General features: G+C 33.9%; 2 protein-coding genes across 13 annotated transcripts in view; one reads left to right on the plus strand and one right to left on the minus strand.

The window, feature by feature from the left end:
* Positions 1 to 943: 943 nt before the first annotated feature.
* Positions 944 to 1,546, plus strand: LOC121175044 (alpha-glucan water dikinase 2-like). The gene is made up of 2 exons (XM_041016384.1): positions 944 to 1,089; positions 1,278 to 1,546. Exons 1-2 carry the CDS (start codon positions 998 to 1,000, stop codon positions 1,474 to 1,476), a joined length of 291 nt encoding a protein of 96 aa, XP_040872318.1. The 5' UTR covers positions 944 to 997; the 3' UTR covers positions 1,477 to 1,546.
* A 2,345-nt stretch (positions 1,547 to 3,891) lies between these two features.
* Positions 3,892 to 16,849, minus strand: part of LOC100785854 (protein SABRE) — a 35,905-nt gene continuing 22,947 nt past the window's right edge. For 10 of the 12 annotated variants that reach the window (XM_006581452.4, XM_003526511.5, XM_006581451.4 and 7 more), the window contains 12 exons: positions 15,996 to 16,352; positions 15,764 to 15,882; positions 15,174 to 15,423; positions 11,743 to 11,967; positions 11,000 to 11,139; positions 9,383 to 9,455; positions 8,489 to 8,590; positions 8,204 to 8,386; positions 7,687 to 8,016; positions 7,421 to 7,588; positions 6,748 to 7,105; positions 3,892 to 4,522 (listed from right to left, as the gene is read on the minus strand). In XM_006581452.4, coding sequence (XP_006581515.1) covers positions 4,413 to 4,522; positions 6,748 to 7,105; positions 7,421 to 7,588; positions 7,687 to 8,016; positions 8,204 to 8,386; positions 8,489 to 8,590; positions 9,383 to 9,455; positions 11,000 to 11,139; positions 11,743 to 11,967; positions 15,174 to 15,423; positions 15,764 to 15,882; positions 15,996 to 16,352 — 2,415 coding nt within the window. In that variant the 3' untranslated portion in view covers positions 3,892 to 4,412. Of the gene's footprint in view, positions 4,523 to 6,747; positions 7,106 to 7,420; positions 7,589 to 7,686; positions 8,017 to 8,202; positions 8,387 to 8,488; positions 8,591 to 9,382; positions 9,456 to 10,999; positions 11,140 to 11,742; positions 11,968 to 15,173; positions 15,424 to 15,763; positions 15,883 to 15,995; positions 16,353 to 16,849 lie in introns of those variants that run through there. The other 2 variants (XR_414649.4, XR_005891968.1) reach the window with 2 other exon arrangements.

Below are 16,849 nucleotides of genomic sequence, written 5' to 3' on the forward strand. Positions count from 1 at the left end.
TTATGGTTACTGGATGAAATTTCTCGTAGATAGAAAGAAGCTGAGAGATCTTTGATGCACAGGTGATTATGATACTTAGGTGTTTCACAAAACCTTTTATTTCATTTTTATTAAAAGAAAGTTTATGATAATTCTCCGAGTTACTTTCTAGTGACTTCTTTGTCTAGTGATACCTATAGACAGGAGAATATTATAAAGACTTGAAGGAAAGGAAAGGAAATGAACATTGTAATATAGCCATTGTTAGTTTACTTCCTTTTCTTCTAATGTTTTCCCCTTTTTGTTTTTTATGTTATTGAAGATCCTTACTATCATCATTGTTGTGTAAATTCCTTCTCTTCACTTTGATTTTTTTATTTTTTTTGTATAAGAAAATCATATATTGTAGTTGAACTCTGAAATGATTCTTCAATATGTTTAATTTTTCTCAGGTTCAATATTGCCACTGAGCTGACAGATCGTTGCAAAACAGAAGGGGAACTGGGGCTGATTGGAATATTAGTTTGGATGAGGTTCATGGCTTGCAGCCATCTCACATGGAATAAGAATTTTAATGTAAAACCTCGGTAAACAATTATCCTTTCACTCCTTTTACTAATTATTCTTTCCATAGAAGTTCTTGTTTCATATCCATTGTGTGATAATTATACCACTGCTTTTGTTCTTGTTTTGTTAACAAATTATATTTCCACTGTCTTACCTTGTTTCAAAAACAGATAGTTAAAGGGTTGGGAGAGACTCTGGTTGGGGCATATCCAGGACGTGCAACGACCTTCATTATGAAAAAAACAAACCTAAAATATCCAGTGGTAATGTTGATTGATCTTAATAGCTATTTATTAAACTATGCATCATTAAGTTGGATCATGTTAAATCACTTTGAATTAACTAGTTTTACAAAACATATTTCTTAAATTAACACGAAGCACAGCCATTCATGCATACACTCAAGAATGTTATGATTTGGTTATAGGTTACCAGTTACCCAAGCAAGCTAATGCGGTTGTACAGTAAGAAGTCCATTATATTCAGATCAGACTCCAATGCTGAGGACCTTGAAGGGTTTGCTGGTGCTGGTCTTTTTGACAGGTAAAATGTGTGGCACTTAAAATCAGATATAAATTAACAGTGTATTGTAATACTGATACACTTGAAATGTAGTTGGATGACTAAGCATTAGAATCTCTTCCCAGGGAAATTGTAAAATTTTTACAATTGCATTTTCTGCTTGCTTGGATGTCATGCTACCTATAAGTTCTTGCTCAAATTTCTTGCAGTGTAATTATGGATAAGGTTGAGAAAGTTGTGCTAGACTACTCCAAGGATCCAATAATTGCTGATAAACCATTTCAAACCTCACTCTTCTCAAGAATTGCAAAGGCAGGAAAAATCTTAGAGGACCTTTATGGTTGCCCTCAGGACATTGAAGGAGTGGTTAAAGATGGGACAATATTTGTAGTTCAGGCAAGACCATAAATTTAATATCATAAAATATTGCCTGAAAATTTCCACTGTAATTGAATCTGTTGATATATGATATATGTCGACAAAGTCATGCTACCTGAGGTTAGATTTGCTTCCTAAGATGAATTTAACCTCTTATTGCACGAATTGAACAAGATAATGAGACATTATTGGCCTATTCTTGCTTCTTTTGTGTGTGTGCTAAAGTGAAAGTGAAAACCACAACTAAAAGACTAAGCACATTTGGGTAAAATAGTTTAACTCAGCACTTGTTCAATAAGCTTTTATCAATTGAGAATGTATTAATAAATTTGGTTGGGAAGCTTCTTGAACTAAATTAAAAAGAACTTATTTTGAAAAGTTTAAACTAGAAAGAGCCTATAAAGATCATAACCCACTGAGCAAACACCTAACTCTTAGCAAAGAGGACACCTACTTGATTAGCAGTTAAGTACATCGAAATAGTTACCATGATGGACTTTTGGACATGAAACCTGTGCAATAGTGGCCTTGCTGGAGAACATACTGTAGAATCTCATACCAGTCTTCTGCAACTAAAATCTAAATATCAGAAATAATGGCACCATATAGACATTTTTAATGATTGCTTTGAAAAATATATATAGGATGCTTTTTAATTTGCTGACATTGTAAATGATAATGTATCAAAATTACATTAAAAAATGATTACGAGATAATCTTGTTGCTTAAAAAAATAGATAAAAATTATACGGTAAAATATGTTTGGAATCCTTATAAAATTTGAAAAGTATTAATTTCGTTTTCATCAAATTTTTCTAATTAATTTGGTCCCTATAAAAATAAAATATATTTTGATTGATTCTCAGTGATAATTCTGTTAGACGGTGATCTGACGTAACCAACAAACATATACGTGTAATTTGATTACAAATGAATTAAACAATTTGTGACAACTAAGATTCCCCAAAATAAATTAAAAAAAAAATTTCGGCTAAAAACCTCCAAAAAGTTATAATTTTATTTTCTTGTATTTTTTTATGAAAGGAATTAAGAAAGTAGAAAGACAAAGTAATTAAGTCATTTAGTCACGTCAGGTGAGAAATTATTTAACAAAACTTCCACTAATGATCAACAAAAATATATTTTATAAATTAAAAATAAAGTTGCATGAGAACAAAATTAATACTTTCGAAATTTTACATAACCACAAACATATTTTACCCAAAATTATAATAATATGATTATTTAAGTACTTGGAATTAAAATAAAATTATAAAATATAATCACATTTACTTTATAATATATTTTAATTAAACAGATTTTGTACAGTACATTGTTCATAAATATATATTTTTTTAATTCTTATTAATCATTTAAAGAATAAAAAGATTTAATTGGTGTTACACTCTTCTTTTAAATAAAATTTTAGATTCAAGGATTGTGAATGATGATGATTATAAAAAAAGTACTATTTATGTCTCGTGATATTACAAACTTAAAAAAAAATCACATTAGTGTCAATTAAATGGTTAGAGAATTAAATTAGTAGTCAGTAGATTATCTTTATCCTAAAAAAAGCGTTAGTGTATTTATTATTTATAATTATAAAGTCTGGACATAGTATATTATGTTATGTGATAGTAATCACAATAATAATAATGACTATATAGATTGGTTATTGACAAAATAATAAAATAATAATAACTATTATTAAAAGAATGATATTGTTCAACAAAAATTGATTTTTTATTACAATTTTTCATTCTAAATAAGGTTATTGTTTAACAAAATTTGATATTGAAAGTCTAACATGATAAAGTTTGTTGCTAGTAAAATCTGATACTTATACAATTTTAAGTATTTAAACATTTTTTTGTTATAGGATACTTTTAATTATTATTATTATTATTATTATTATTATTATTATTATTATTATTATTATTATTATTATTATTATTATTATTATTATTATTATTATTATTATTATTACATCACTGACAATATACCAACAATAATTGATATAAATGAATTTATGTCTCTTAATCTTGAATTTGAATTCTAATTAATCTCTCCGTATGAAATAAATTGTATAATCATCAGTGAAAACAAATATATCACTGGCAGTATTGCTGACACATTTCTATCTCCTAGAAACTAAGAAGTATCAAACGCCTAATCCTCCTCATCCATCATCCACACTTTGAAGAACTAAACATTTAATGAAGTTTACTGGTTGATAGCGGGATTTTTCTTAGAAAAAAGGAAGCTCAATAGACTTATGTTTCATAATTTCTGAGAAGATAATATATAATGCTCTGTATTGGTGTGATAAGATAATGTGCAAAATATTCACACACAAAAAATGTACTAAAATAAATATCCTGCTGCTCAGTACTTTCTACACGGGCATTATTCCTTTGAAAATGGTTTAGAATAATCTCTCTGTGCGAAAGAAGATATTGCTTTTATTCTATTTTCCAAAATATAATCAAATGTATATACATAATCATGTCAACCTCTAGGCTCCTATTTTCTACTATTTTCTAATTAAATTAAGAAGCCAAAAATTGAACATTGACCAGAAGCTACAGGAATATACAACCCGAAAACACACGTATGAGATGAACGCAAGGCTCTTCATCGATGACTGAAGTTGTCAAGGAATACAAATGTTAGATGTCCGATCGATGTTGCGTAGAAGATGTTAGATGTGAGATGAAAGCAAGCAAGGCTCTTTTTCACCGATGACTTAGGTTGCAACAGAAAATACACAATGAATAGCAATCAACATCAACCATGCAAGCATGCATGCATAGTCCCAAGTTCTCTTTCCATTCCAAGTGCCCCTCTGTTCAAGATGTATATAGCTTTCAACCGAGCCCCTTCCTTTAGAGTATTTAAGAACTAGATGAGATATGCATCATGCTCAGCTGAAAAGTAAGAAATCCTTTAGATGATTAATATTTCTATTCATGAAAATCTTCATATGGTGAGGATCCACTTGAATAATCACTGTCAAATGGAGTTGTCTCTCGTGGTGATGATGGTAGCGATTCTCTCTGTTGTGAAGTAGAACCTGAAAGAGATTCAAACTTCATTCCTCAAGTAATCAAATGAACATGAAGCGATTCGATTAGCAGAAGAAAAAAATAAATGTCAGGAAATCAAATATCAAAACACAACACAGCCTTTGATAAAAAACAACACAGCTTTGAATGGTTAATTTCAAACCTAGACTCATTCGAAGAGTTGAGAAAGATAATGCGAGTTTATTGTAAATGTTAGATTCAAAAGGCCAGTATAATCTTGAATGTTAGGGGATTCAATCAACTAAAGTACTACATCCATCTCGTATTACATGTCAATGCTATTTTGAGTATTTTAGTTGTATCATAATATGTCATTTTAGATAACCAAGAAAACATTAATTATTTTTCAATTAATACCCTCAATTTTTAGTATCTTCACTAAATACTTAAATTGATTCACAACTACATTCTAACTCTTTTAGTTACCTTAAAAGACAAATAATGAGAGGAAACAACACACAATCATTAGAGAGTGAGAGAGAGAAAGAGGAAAGTAGTTTAGGATAGATGGTCAAAGTATATACAGCACCTCACAAACAGCTTAAATTCATGCAAGTGTTATTCATATTAAAAATGATCATTATAGCAACCACCATGAGTACGTAAGCAATCATGAGTAATCCAGCCAAGTAATAGAGAAATTACTGAAGTTAGAACCCATTATGCTTTTACTTTATTCAAGCAATCAGCTCTAAAGAATAGGATAATCCATGTTTAGAAAAAGAGCATTGCATAATCCAAAGAAAATTGCTACAACAATCCCTTAACAGATACAACGTAAAAGGCCAGAACATTCTTCCTAAAAACTTAAATTCTACTCGTCTTTCTTAATTAAGGAGGCAGAAAATTTAGGTGCAGTACCATAGGTACTTTGGTGTTGTTGATTAACCAAAATTGAGTTTCATTGAAGGTTGGTGTGGTGGGTTACTGAAATGAAACTTCAATTTTGATCCGAGAATAGAACCAAAAGGTCCTACGCACTGCACCTAAGTTATGTCTAAAGGAGAAATAGGACCTTCAATTTTCTGGCATACTTCCTCGCAAGTCCTAATCATTGGAGTTCTTCCTCAACAAACACATTTGGAAGTTCAAACCTACCTCCATAACAAGCCTTCTGTCTGGACAACTGACTAGCTGAACTCTATAACTAACAGAATTATTGCAGATGGAATTTTAGACCACAGGCTTCTCTTCTTTCAAGTACATGCAGGCCAAGTTCAGTAACAGTACCCATTTATGTTTAAACTGTAAATCACCTAATTTTAAATGGAATAGTTTTTAGGAATTCTTGGTGAACACATGGTATATCCTTTCACTGTGGAACAATTTCTCATCACCTGTTCAGATGGTTTTGGAAAGGCTTTACCATCAGTCTGGCTTTTGGGCATGGGCTGGTATTGTTTGGTGCTTGACTTCTTAAGAACAAAAGATCAATAAAGAAAAGGTTTTGGCAAGAGTAGAGTATGAACTTTATATCCGTAGCTATTTTTGAAATTCTCAGGCATATTTACTTGGAGAATGCCGGTACTTTCAAATGTCTTTTTCAATTATATTAGATTTGGGATATGATTGTGTTTAAGGCTTCTTTTTGGTGCTATGCTAATAGCTTTGTCAAGAGAATTTATATTACTAATATGTCTTAAAATGTGGATTTGAACCTAACTCAACCCCAAAAGCTAACACATAGGGGGAGGATTGTCCCCCACTTATATACTCTATATTGGCCTTATCTCTAGTCAATGTTGGGCTTGAGTTTTTTTCAATACACCCCTTACACTCAGCACTTTTGGGCTTGGTGTGTGGATGGCATGGTGGGTGGTCCATTTATTGGATTTAAGAAAGACTCTAATAACATCTTAGAATGTGAGGTTGGACCTATCTCAACCCCAAAAGTTAGCTCACACAGTGAGGATTGCCCCCCAATTATATGCACTCTATATTGGCCTTATCTCTAGCCAATGTGGACTTGGGTTTTTCCCAATAATATGTAGAGAGAAGGACAAGTTTGTTTCATCCTTACCTTGAGCAATTTTAGTTTGCTTTCTTTTTTATCCTTGAGGGGAGATTTCTTATCCTTTTAATAATAATTTTTTGGCCATACATATGTTCTAAAAAATCCAAAAAAACAAAAATATGTCCATGAAACAATTGAATATTAACTAGACTGTCTAGAAAAACAATAAAAGCAATAGCATGAAAGTGACAAATAAACCTTTCTGTCCTCTGGAACGGAACTTCTTAGTGTGCCTCCTAATAAGCTTTTTAGCTCTTGTAATCGTGAGCTGCCGAGCAAAAGGAGAGAAATCCATATCACTTTCACTCCAATCACCTTGAAAATCATTCTCTGCTTCTCCCCTCATAGTTCGGAGCACAAATGCCTTTGCCTTGCGGCGTTGAGTACTGAACAGTCCTCTAATGGATGTTACAAATCCATCACCTGCACCATCACTTGGACGCTTAGGCCAAGATGGTGGATATTGATCAGATTTTCCTGCCTGGCCTTCATTGTCACTTAAAATAAGATCAATTTCAGGAACACCAGCACCAGTGGGTCTATTAAATTTCCGACCCTACATAATCCATATAAAAGATACACATTTAAAGGATTTAGCAGAACAGTTAAAGTTTCCACCAAATAGACCCATGTTATCAATACAGTGCTTTTCTTGATTGCTAAAGGCTATTTTAAAGGAAATTGGAAAAACAATTTCACTCAACTTCTTTTTCTGTCAGTTTACTGTGACAGCATGTTTGTTTTATAACATCCACATAAATTTGCAGTGGTAGGTAAAAACAGCATATATGATTAAAAAGGAACAGGGTTGTATATAATTATTAACAACAAAATGAAAGGAGGAGAAAGGAAACTGTAAGTCATTCATCACCTGCATTCCAGTTACAGACTTTAGGACTCCCCAGATGATGTGCTTCTTAACTCGCGAGAAGAGTCTTCGCCAAGTTCCAGTAAACTCGGTTCGATGAAATTGATCCATCAGTAATTTGAGATCATTTACAACAAATCTCTGCCCTTCATATGTAACCAATAACTCAACCTGTAAGAAATAATCCATGACATTTAGCTGAAATTTGAATTATTGCATCAGAAGTGATGATAGATAACAATTTTACCAAAAGGCCCAAAAATACCAACCTGACTAATTTTGATGTTGTGAAACTCCATCATCTTCCGTGGCCTAGATCTCTTCTCTTCATGTGATTTAGCCACCTTTTTTTCTTCATGAGATGAGCGACCACCTTTCACACCTTTTGAATCTTTTGATTTATTCTTAGCAGCTTCATCTTGTTGCTCAGTAGAACCAAATTGGCCATTTTTTGAGGAAGAAAAGCTTTGTAGCACAAGTTCATTAGCTACAGATTCTGCCACAGTCTCTTCCCAAGTTCTGTCAAAAGATGATGTCCTTCTCAACTCGGGGGTTGCACCATTGCCAGGGTTTGCTTTGACATTTTGTGTTTTGGATGCCTGCAAGAAGGTTTCAGAAACTCCTTGAGAAATGTAGCATCTAAATTAATAAATTGGGAGAACATGAGAAAAGAAAAATTTATTTTCCTCCCTAGCTCTCCATCAATGCAGACCAACGTTAGCATTTGCTGATATTATTAATAATCTGACCTGAGAACCATGTATTAGCAATTCATCAAATACTCACTTGAGCTGAGTCAACATGGGCTGGAGGCTGACTTGATGTGGGAAATAGCATTGCAGATATGCCAGATTTGGATGAAGCCTCAGACTCTTTTGTTGTGTGACTGTTTGAAGCAGAAGCTTCAAGAACTGATGAACCTTTCTTTACACGCCTTGCACCAGCAGTGGTTGAAACCTTCCAAACCTCCTAAACAAATAACCACTATTTTAACTTTTGACATGGTTCTTCTGCTAACTTAGCCTTGATTTTTTATACATCATAATATGAGATTTGTAATCTTAAACTAACCTGACGACGTTGGGAATCTTGTTCTTCTTCTGGGAAGAAATATTCCCACATCATTCTGTACATCGTCTCTGTTAAATGGATCTTAAGGGGATAAATCTCTATCTATAGTGAAAAGCAAGTTCATGTAAGAAACAGGCCAAACCAATCTAGACATTCTAAGCAATTGCAAGTTTAGCTACAGATTCTGAAAAACACACAATGCAGATTTAACATTTTCTAGCTCTTTGGTATTTACATTTACTCTGTCATTGCAATTGGCTGTTCAATATGTGAATATGAACTTCACATTGCAATAGTTTTTTCAAAGAAAGGTGTATCGCGGTAATCATTGCAATGTGAACTAGCCACTTGTCGTGAGAGTTCCATAGATTCGACTCGTGGACTCAACTCGTAAGAGTTTCATATAAAAATAATAACAAAATATTTATAAATAACATATCCATTAAACATTTCAACAATATAATAAAGAAAAATAATAAACGATAAATTTCACAATACTTAAATAACCAAGTTTAGTAATGCATCACTACTAGATAATAACTTGCAGATATTATAGTAGTGGTAGATCATTCCCATCGAGAGTTTGATGTTATTAGAGAACAAGGGTTTGATATTATTAAATGTGAGAATTTTTTTTATTCGGGAACAACACACTAAATGAAGATATGTTGACTACTAAACAAACAGAAAACAATTCAAAATGACTTATATTTTGGTCTAATTTTTTTAACTTGTTGACTCGGTAGTAAACTCGAGAGTCTACCGAGTTTACTTAGAGTTTATAAAGTCTACTAAAAAGAGAGTTTACACACGAGTCAACTCACAAAGGGTAAGTGGATTCGTAAACTCACAAGAGTTAACAAGTTAACTCAAGAGTTTGATAACCATGATTACCTCAAAAAGTTCAAGGGGAGAATTCCCATCCTTTGGAGCTCCTTGTCGTGCATCCACTCGAAGCATCACTTTTCTGGAAAAGAATTTCAAAAAGGAGTAGTCATGCAATATGATACTTGCAGCAAATACAAACACAAATACAGCAGGATTTAATATGCAGTAGCTCACCCTTTTAAAAAATTTAGTATAAATCACAGTCACCGGAATGATACAAATCACAGTCAATTCATCACTGAATGACCCATTGGTGAGAATCAGTCAGTGGAATGATTTTTGGTGGAAAGAGAATGCAATGATAAATACTGAAATCTGAATGTTTTGGGATGGAAACAAGGCCAGAGCAACCTGGTTAAAGACTGCAAGATCTGGGACTGGAAACTAGCAGAGCCAAACTGCATCTGAGACAAGGACCAGGGCCTAATCTACAACAGAAAACAGGGCAAACCACATTTTGGACAAAAAACCGGTGGGGCTCAAACCGTGTCCAGGACAAGTGGCTAGTTCACATTTAGATGTGTTAAGAAAATCCAGCAGCATCAACAAACAGCACGAGGATATTTCATCCTGAAACACCTGAGGAAAGGTTGTTAGAGGCGACAAAAGCCACAGGTTAACAAGAGGAGAGAAATGATGCCAAACGCTGAAAATGCATGAGGCACAAGACCCAAAACTGATGAAGGGAAGGCAGATTGGAGACAAGGACAGTAGTGCAAGGTTGATGTTGTAGAGATCGGCAACAACGGCGGCTGAGACACGCATATGGAAATCAGGATACTATTGGATATTTCTCATTCATTCTAATAGTTTTACTTTATATGCAAGGAGGTACTTCCTTCTTAAACTTACAGAAAGTAATGGGTGAGGAGGGAGGAAGCTGTATTTTACAACCTTCTGGTGATGAAAACAGGAGGAGCACTTCTGACTTATTGTGCTTGTAGTCATGTAAAACTATATCATGACCACAAGCACAACAAATGGGTGAAGGTAGAGAGAGAGAGAGAGAGAGAGAGAGAGGGAAGGAAGGATGGATTTGAATCAGAACCTCAAAAAAAAAAAAAATCAAAACATAACCTATCTCCAAAAGATTAACACAATGTATAAAATCATATTTATTAAAGCTGGATGTTGGACAAAGAAATGATCAGATCGCTGGTTCAGACTATCCAAAAAATTGATAGAGCAAAAAACCCATCAAGAACCAGCCTAAACTAGGTAAGAAATGGTGCAGAAAACCAATTTGAACCGCTTTAAATTTTTTTATTCTGAAACATTTTTAAAATAAATGAAGACTCATGTATGGGATATATGTATAGACTGTTACAATTTAACTATTTATGATGATTTTTTTTCTCTTGTAGAACTTGTAATATGAACCTCATGTAAATTTAAATATTTGCCTAATTTAACTTTTTAACAATATACTATTTTAATGTTTAATTTATTATATAATAATAAAAACATATATTTTTATTGCTGATTTAACCATGAACTATGAACTAGTACCTTCACCAATTCTATAGTTGGTCTAAAACCATTGATAGAGGTTAGAACAGCATGGCAACAAATATCATAACAACATAAGCACCAATTAAGAGAAAGTCCAATAAAATTACATACTTTCCCCATTCGGATGGAGGATTCCATGCTGACAAAAGCATATCTGACTTGACATTAGGCAGGCAGTTTCTGACAACAAAATATTTTGTTGTAAACCGAGCAATGCCGACATCCTTGTAATCCCGGTCAAAGTCATATATCTAAGTATTTGGCAACATGAAACAGAATCAGAATAATCTTCCAAATTGTGACCAAAAAGAAATGAATTAAGAAAGTTACATAACAAATTGCTAGCAAGGAACCATCATTCTCCGGAAAGGAACAAGAACAAGAAAGAACAACCAAACTAGAAAAGACTAATGTGATTTTTCCATGATCCCCTCCCCCATAGCAGTAAGGGATAAAGCATTCAATGGCATACAAAGGTAGAAGGTAAACATTAGTCATGTAAGAATGCCTTCTATATATATCATCTAGTCATGGGAAAATTGAGTCTTAGCCCGTGTCTGGGAATCGAATTTCACTAGAAATAATCACCTTTTTTTCTGAAGCTCTCTCAGAAAGTTCACAAAAAAAAGTAATTAGTTCTCCAAAATAAACTAAATTAAACAGACGTCAATGCAAGAAACTTTTAGAATGTATCTAATAAATATAAATATTATGCAAGACTTGATACATAGAAGATCCGGCATTGAGACAACAGTGTATACTTCGTGAGAAGCAAATTTAAGGTGGACTCACTAAATTTTGGAAGGAAACATAAAGAGAAGTAAGAGAGAATGGGTTTGGAAAATAATTCTTACCATGTCATTAATCTCAGCTTCAGCAAAGGATTTACCATCAACAAGCATACTCCAAGCAACTCTGTTAATTTGCAAAGATATGCGCATAGCATAGGAAGGACTTTTGTTCTTCTCCTTTTCTGTTAGCCGTAGTTGCGCAGCTTTTTGAAGAGCCGTCCTTAATGACGCAGATGCTGCCTTTCTAGATATTTGAGCAATTACAAGCTCTCTCTTCAGTCCCTGGACCTGTAAGTGTTGGACTATTGTTCATTAGGTATGCACATTTGTCATCTACTGATATATGCATATACAAAAAAAATCTACACATCTCAAAACTCTATCGCAAACACAATAGGAGAACAAATTAACTCGTGAAAGCTTAGGATTCCTCAAATGCCAATGAAAAATGAAACGTGCTTCTTTCTATTAGAGTAGTTTTAATTTGTGTGAATTGGGTAATGCCACAGCTAACAATTAGTTGACATTTGTAATAGTGATACCACCGTGACTAACAGTTAGTTAAAGATATAGTTTCAGTTTCTCTAACAGTACAGCTATAAATAGCTGAACTCATCCTCCATTGTATATGTGAATTCATTTTTCAGAATCCAATTCAATTTCTCTGTTTTTCTCTCAACCTTAATACCTCCACTCCTAACAAAAGGGGGAAAGAACCATAAATTTTGATGGAATGCTGCTACACCGAGCATCATTATTAAGAATATAAAGACTGAACTGGATCTGTGATTTCAATCAGAAAAACAGTAACTGAATGGCTTCCCAGTCTTGTTAGACCCTAATAGCTGTAGTTTAAGTGTTCAACAGAACCCAAACTAATTAAGGGTCGAAGGCCATGAGAAACAAATAACAAATACAGTAAAATACAACATAACATATGGCTAACTCTAATGGCTGTCATCCACCATTGATAACAATGGGTGCAATAAAATAGGAGAATTGGTCAACTATACATTAAACAAATTCTAAAGATAAGGAAAGAAAAAGTAACAGTAACAAAATAATACAAGCATTAGGGAATTAATAAATATTCTTAAAATGTGAGTTTGGGTCAAACTCAACCCGAAAAGCTAGTTCGTAGAGTGAGGGTTTCCCTCCACTTATATACTCTATCTTAACACTATTTTTACCCGATGTGAGACTTGAATTTTCCAATACACTCCCTCACATCCGACACTTTTGAGCTTGGTGTATGGATAATATGGTAAATGACCCTTTTAATGAATGGATCTAAGGATAAGTTTTGATACCATCTTAGATTTCATCTTAAAACCAATTGGCATTGAAGTTGTCCAACAAATAAGCTGCACCCAAAGAGTTAAGACAGGCAATGAGGGACTTCTTAACACCCCCCTCCACAAATGCCTGTTAGAACAGACAAGCCTATTAGAATGTGGATTTAGGTCTAACTCAACCTCAAAAGCTAACTTATGGGATGAGGGTTGTCCCTCACTTATATACTGTATCTTGGCCTTATTTCTAGACAATGTGAGACTTGAGTTTTTTCCAATACACCCCTTTCACGCCCAACACTTTTGGGCTTGGTGTGTGGATAACATGATGGGTGGTTCGTTTAATGGATCTAGGATAAGCTTTGATATCATCTTAGAATGGGAGTTAGAGTCTAACTCAACTCCAAAAGCTAGCTCATAGGATAAGGATTGTCCTCTACTTATATACTCTATCCTAACACTATCTCTACCAATGTAGGACTTAAGTTTTTTCTAATAAATATCTTAGAATTTGTATTTAGGCCTAACTCAAATATACAAAACCAGCTTGTAAGATGTGAATTACTCCCCAATTACATACAATACTTTGATCATATCACTAGTCAATGTGGAACTAAACCACCAACCTTGAGGCTACAATTAAGGTCACAAGCCTACAACTAAGGTGGATAGGGGTGACTACAACTAAGGTGGTTTTCCATCTCCCCCCCCCCCCCCCCCCCCCCAGGATATTGGCCTAGAGCATGGCAAATGTTGGTGGCCCAACATTGGATCTAAGATAAACTATAATATCATCTTAGAATTTGAACTTAGAGCCACATAATTCAACCCTGCAAAACTGGCTTGTAAGATGAGGGTCCCTCCTATATACACTATTTTGGCCATATTACTAGTCAATTTAGGACTAAACCACCACCCTTGAAACTACAATTAAGGCAGCCCCCAAAGAAACCACAACTAATAATACAATTAGGGGGTGTTTGGTACACGGGAAATTCTTAGTTTCTTGGGAATCTTAAATTAAAAAAGTTTGCTTCCCATGTTTGGTTTGTTTTTTAAAAAATAACATTCCCAGGAGCCAGGAAACAATGTTTCCCAAGAATTTTTTTGGCTACATTTCCCACAAAAATATTCCCGGGGGGAATCTAACTTTTCCAAGTTAAGAAACAAGTTTTATTGCTGTAAAAATATCATGTTACTCTTACTAAATCATTTATAATGTGATAAATAAAGTTTGTGGTAAAAAATATTGTTACTCTTTTATTCCCAGGAAACTTACGAGAGTTTTTATAACCAACCAAAAACTTTAGTCATTCCTAGGTATCATGGAATCATGATTCCAAAGATTCGTGATTTCCAAAAATGATGATTCACGAGCATGAAAAAGGTTTCCACGTACCAAATGCCTCCTTAAGGTGGGGAACAAATGACTGCAATTAAGGCGGCTTTCCAAAAAAATAAGCCCTAAAATATAGGACCTAATAACTGCACAGCTGTACAGAAGATTCTGTTTGTCTCTAGAAATTAGGGACTGATCACCATCCAAATGTTCAAAAATTAGGGACCTAATTAGGGACTAGCTCTCCTCCCACATACTTCTTTTCTTATACTAAATTTCTTCTTTTATATTGAAGAGTGACTTTTTAACCTTAATTAATGTAATACTAACAGCTAATAATCAACCTCTGTCAATAGATACTAATATTTCAAGTACCGAAACCATAAAATATCACAAAGCAAAGTACTTGCCTGATTTTTTTTTTTGTCTATGATAGACCCAACTGGGCAGCACCAAAAAATAATATGAACAAAAATCCAGTGTCAAGTAATTTTTATTAAAACCCACTGCCACTCTAGTCAATGTAGCTAGAAGTGACAGAATAAAATCTTGAGAATGATTCGAGTGCTCCTCAAACACTTGCCACTCTCATACTACTTCTACACTCTTCTCTCCATCATCTCTTTCTATTAATATTGTTCTGTTTGCTATCAACCTATAACCAATTTCTGTTAGTTGGTTATAACTTATAAACTTCCTAACTATTTTTCAACCCCTTGTATTCCTACTGACATACATTTTTAATAAGAAGTCTGCTATCAGTCTACAGCAGGACCAGAACATTTAGGAACAAACATCTATACTTCAAATAAAACTATACAGTCAGATCAATTTAAAGATTGTTAAAAAAATTCATTTCTTACCAACAAAGATCTCCCACCAGATATCATCCATAAGTCACTTTCCTTTTCTTGATGTGGATCCATAGAAGGGTCACACCAAAGAGACAATTTTCGAATATCATCAAGAAGCAACCTTTGTTCCCTCTCTCTTTTTTCAAGGTTGATTTTTGCAAGTTCCACCTCTTCGACACCATCAGGTACCACTTCATCTGCTTCCTCTTCAACATCTTCATCATCTTCAACAGGAAAGGATAAGCTACTTTTTCGAGGCCTGCATTGTGTACAATACACTTATTTAATTTGAAGAACTCATCATATATCACAACATTTTGGACTTTGATTAAATTTCTTGAAGGGCAAAAGGAGATCAAGATCACAATGAGTGTGCTTGTTTCACAGATTAAAGTTCATTCCTGGGAATGTAAACATGACAAACTATAATGAATCAACAATGGTGTTAAATATAATGAAAACTACAAGTTAGATATTAAACACAATGAGATAAATAGTAAAGCAATAAGGAGTGAATCACAACATACATTGGTGTTTGGAGTACGTAAATAGATAAAATTGTTTTAGAATGACTGCAAGCACAGTACATTTGTCCTTACTTTGGCAGGCGTGCAAATAAAAGATTGGTCAATACATCCAGCATGACCTGAAACTGGCGTGATGTCATTGTTGCCGTTATATCATCACAATTGAATTTGAGCTCCTTCAAGGGCTTCACCTGCAGTAGTTTTAAAACGAGTATTAACCACATCCATGACAAAGAGGAACACACATGCATTTACTGGGGGGGGGTAAACATTTATATGTTAACAGATTAGGTATAGGACTCACCTTCAGTTCTGGAGTGCCCCCTTTGTGCCTTGTATACCGAAAGTACATATCACAAGGCATAAAAACTCTTTCAAGAAGAGCACCTGTACGCAATATTTTTGGAGAGCTTTTGAGAATTTTTGGAAGCCACTGCAATCCAGCTCCTGGATCAACATCTGTTGGTGCAACATGAGCCTGCACATCCTCCAACATAACAGAGAATTCCATTCTTTTCCATGTCATTTCAGGTTGGTATTCGTTAATTTGTACATCTTTAGTAGCAAGTACTTGCTCAATCATCTCATAACCAACATGAAGGATTGAATGAAATGACCGGGCTAAAACTCGGCCACTTACAGCAGCAAGCAAAAATCTACCCTGTTTGACAAAAAAATTGAGATTTTAAAAAAAGGATGAGTGATGTCAACATTGTTAGTAAGTGAATAAAAAATTCAAATAAAGAAGTATCAATGAGGTAAAAAATAAACAATCACGTACATAATCAAGGCCCTATATTTTTGCAAACCACAGGTAAATAAATAGTTTTTTTTATCAGCAAAAAGTAATTTGTATTATAATATTAAGATTAGTACAAGTGGAACTGTTATATTTACACTGTTGCCATACTATGTGTAGACCTATGGTGTCCTAATACAAGCTGTATTGCAAGAATTAGGCATCCATAGGTCTGGATTTATCTAGATACCCCTCCACAAAAAAGTAACCAATAAAGCAATCCACCCCCCCCCCCCCCTTAGTACAAAACTCGACCCTTATATTGCTAGCCCATGAATGAAAAGGGATGTCAAATATGTCATTCTATACCTAAATAAATAGTTAGATGCTTCATATATTTTAATATAAGAGAAGGTGTA

Source organism: Glycine max, chromosome 6, assembly GCF_000004515.6.
Source record: "Glycine max cultivar Williams 82 chromosome 6, Glycine_max_v4.0, whole genome shotgun sequence".
Lineage (NCBI taxonomy): Eukaryota > Viridiplantae > Streptophyta > Magnoliopsida > Fabales > Fabaceae > Glycine > Glycine max.

Coding starts and splice junctions, on each gene's coding strand:
- LOC121175044 (XM_041016384.1), top strand. CDS start 998: ATGCGGTTGTACAGTAAGAAGTCCATTATATTCAGATCAGACTCCAAT. Junction 1,090..1,277: donor GGTGCTGGTCTTTTTGACAG/GTAAAATGTGTG, acceptor AATTTCTTGCAG/TGTAATTATGGATAAGGTTG.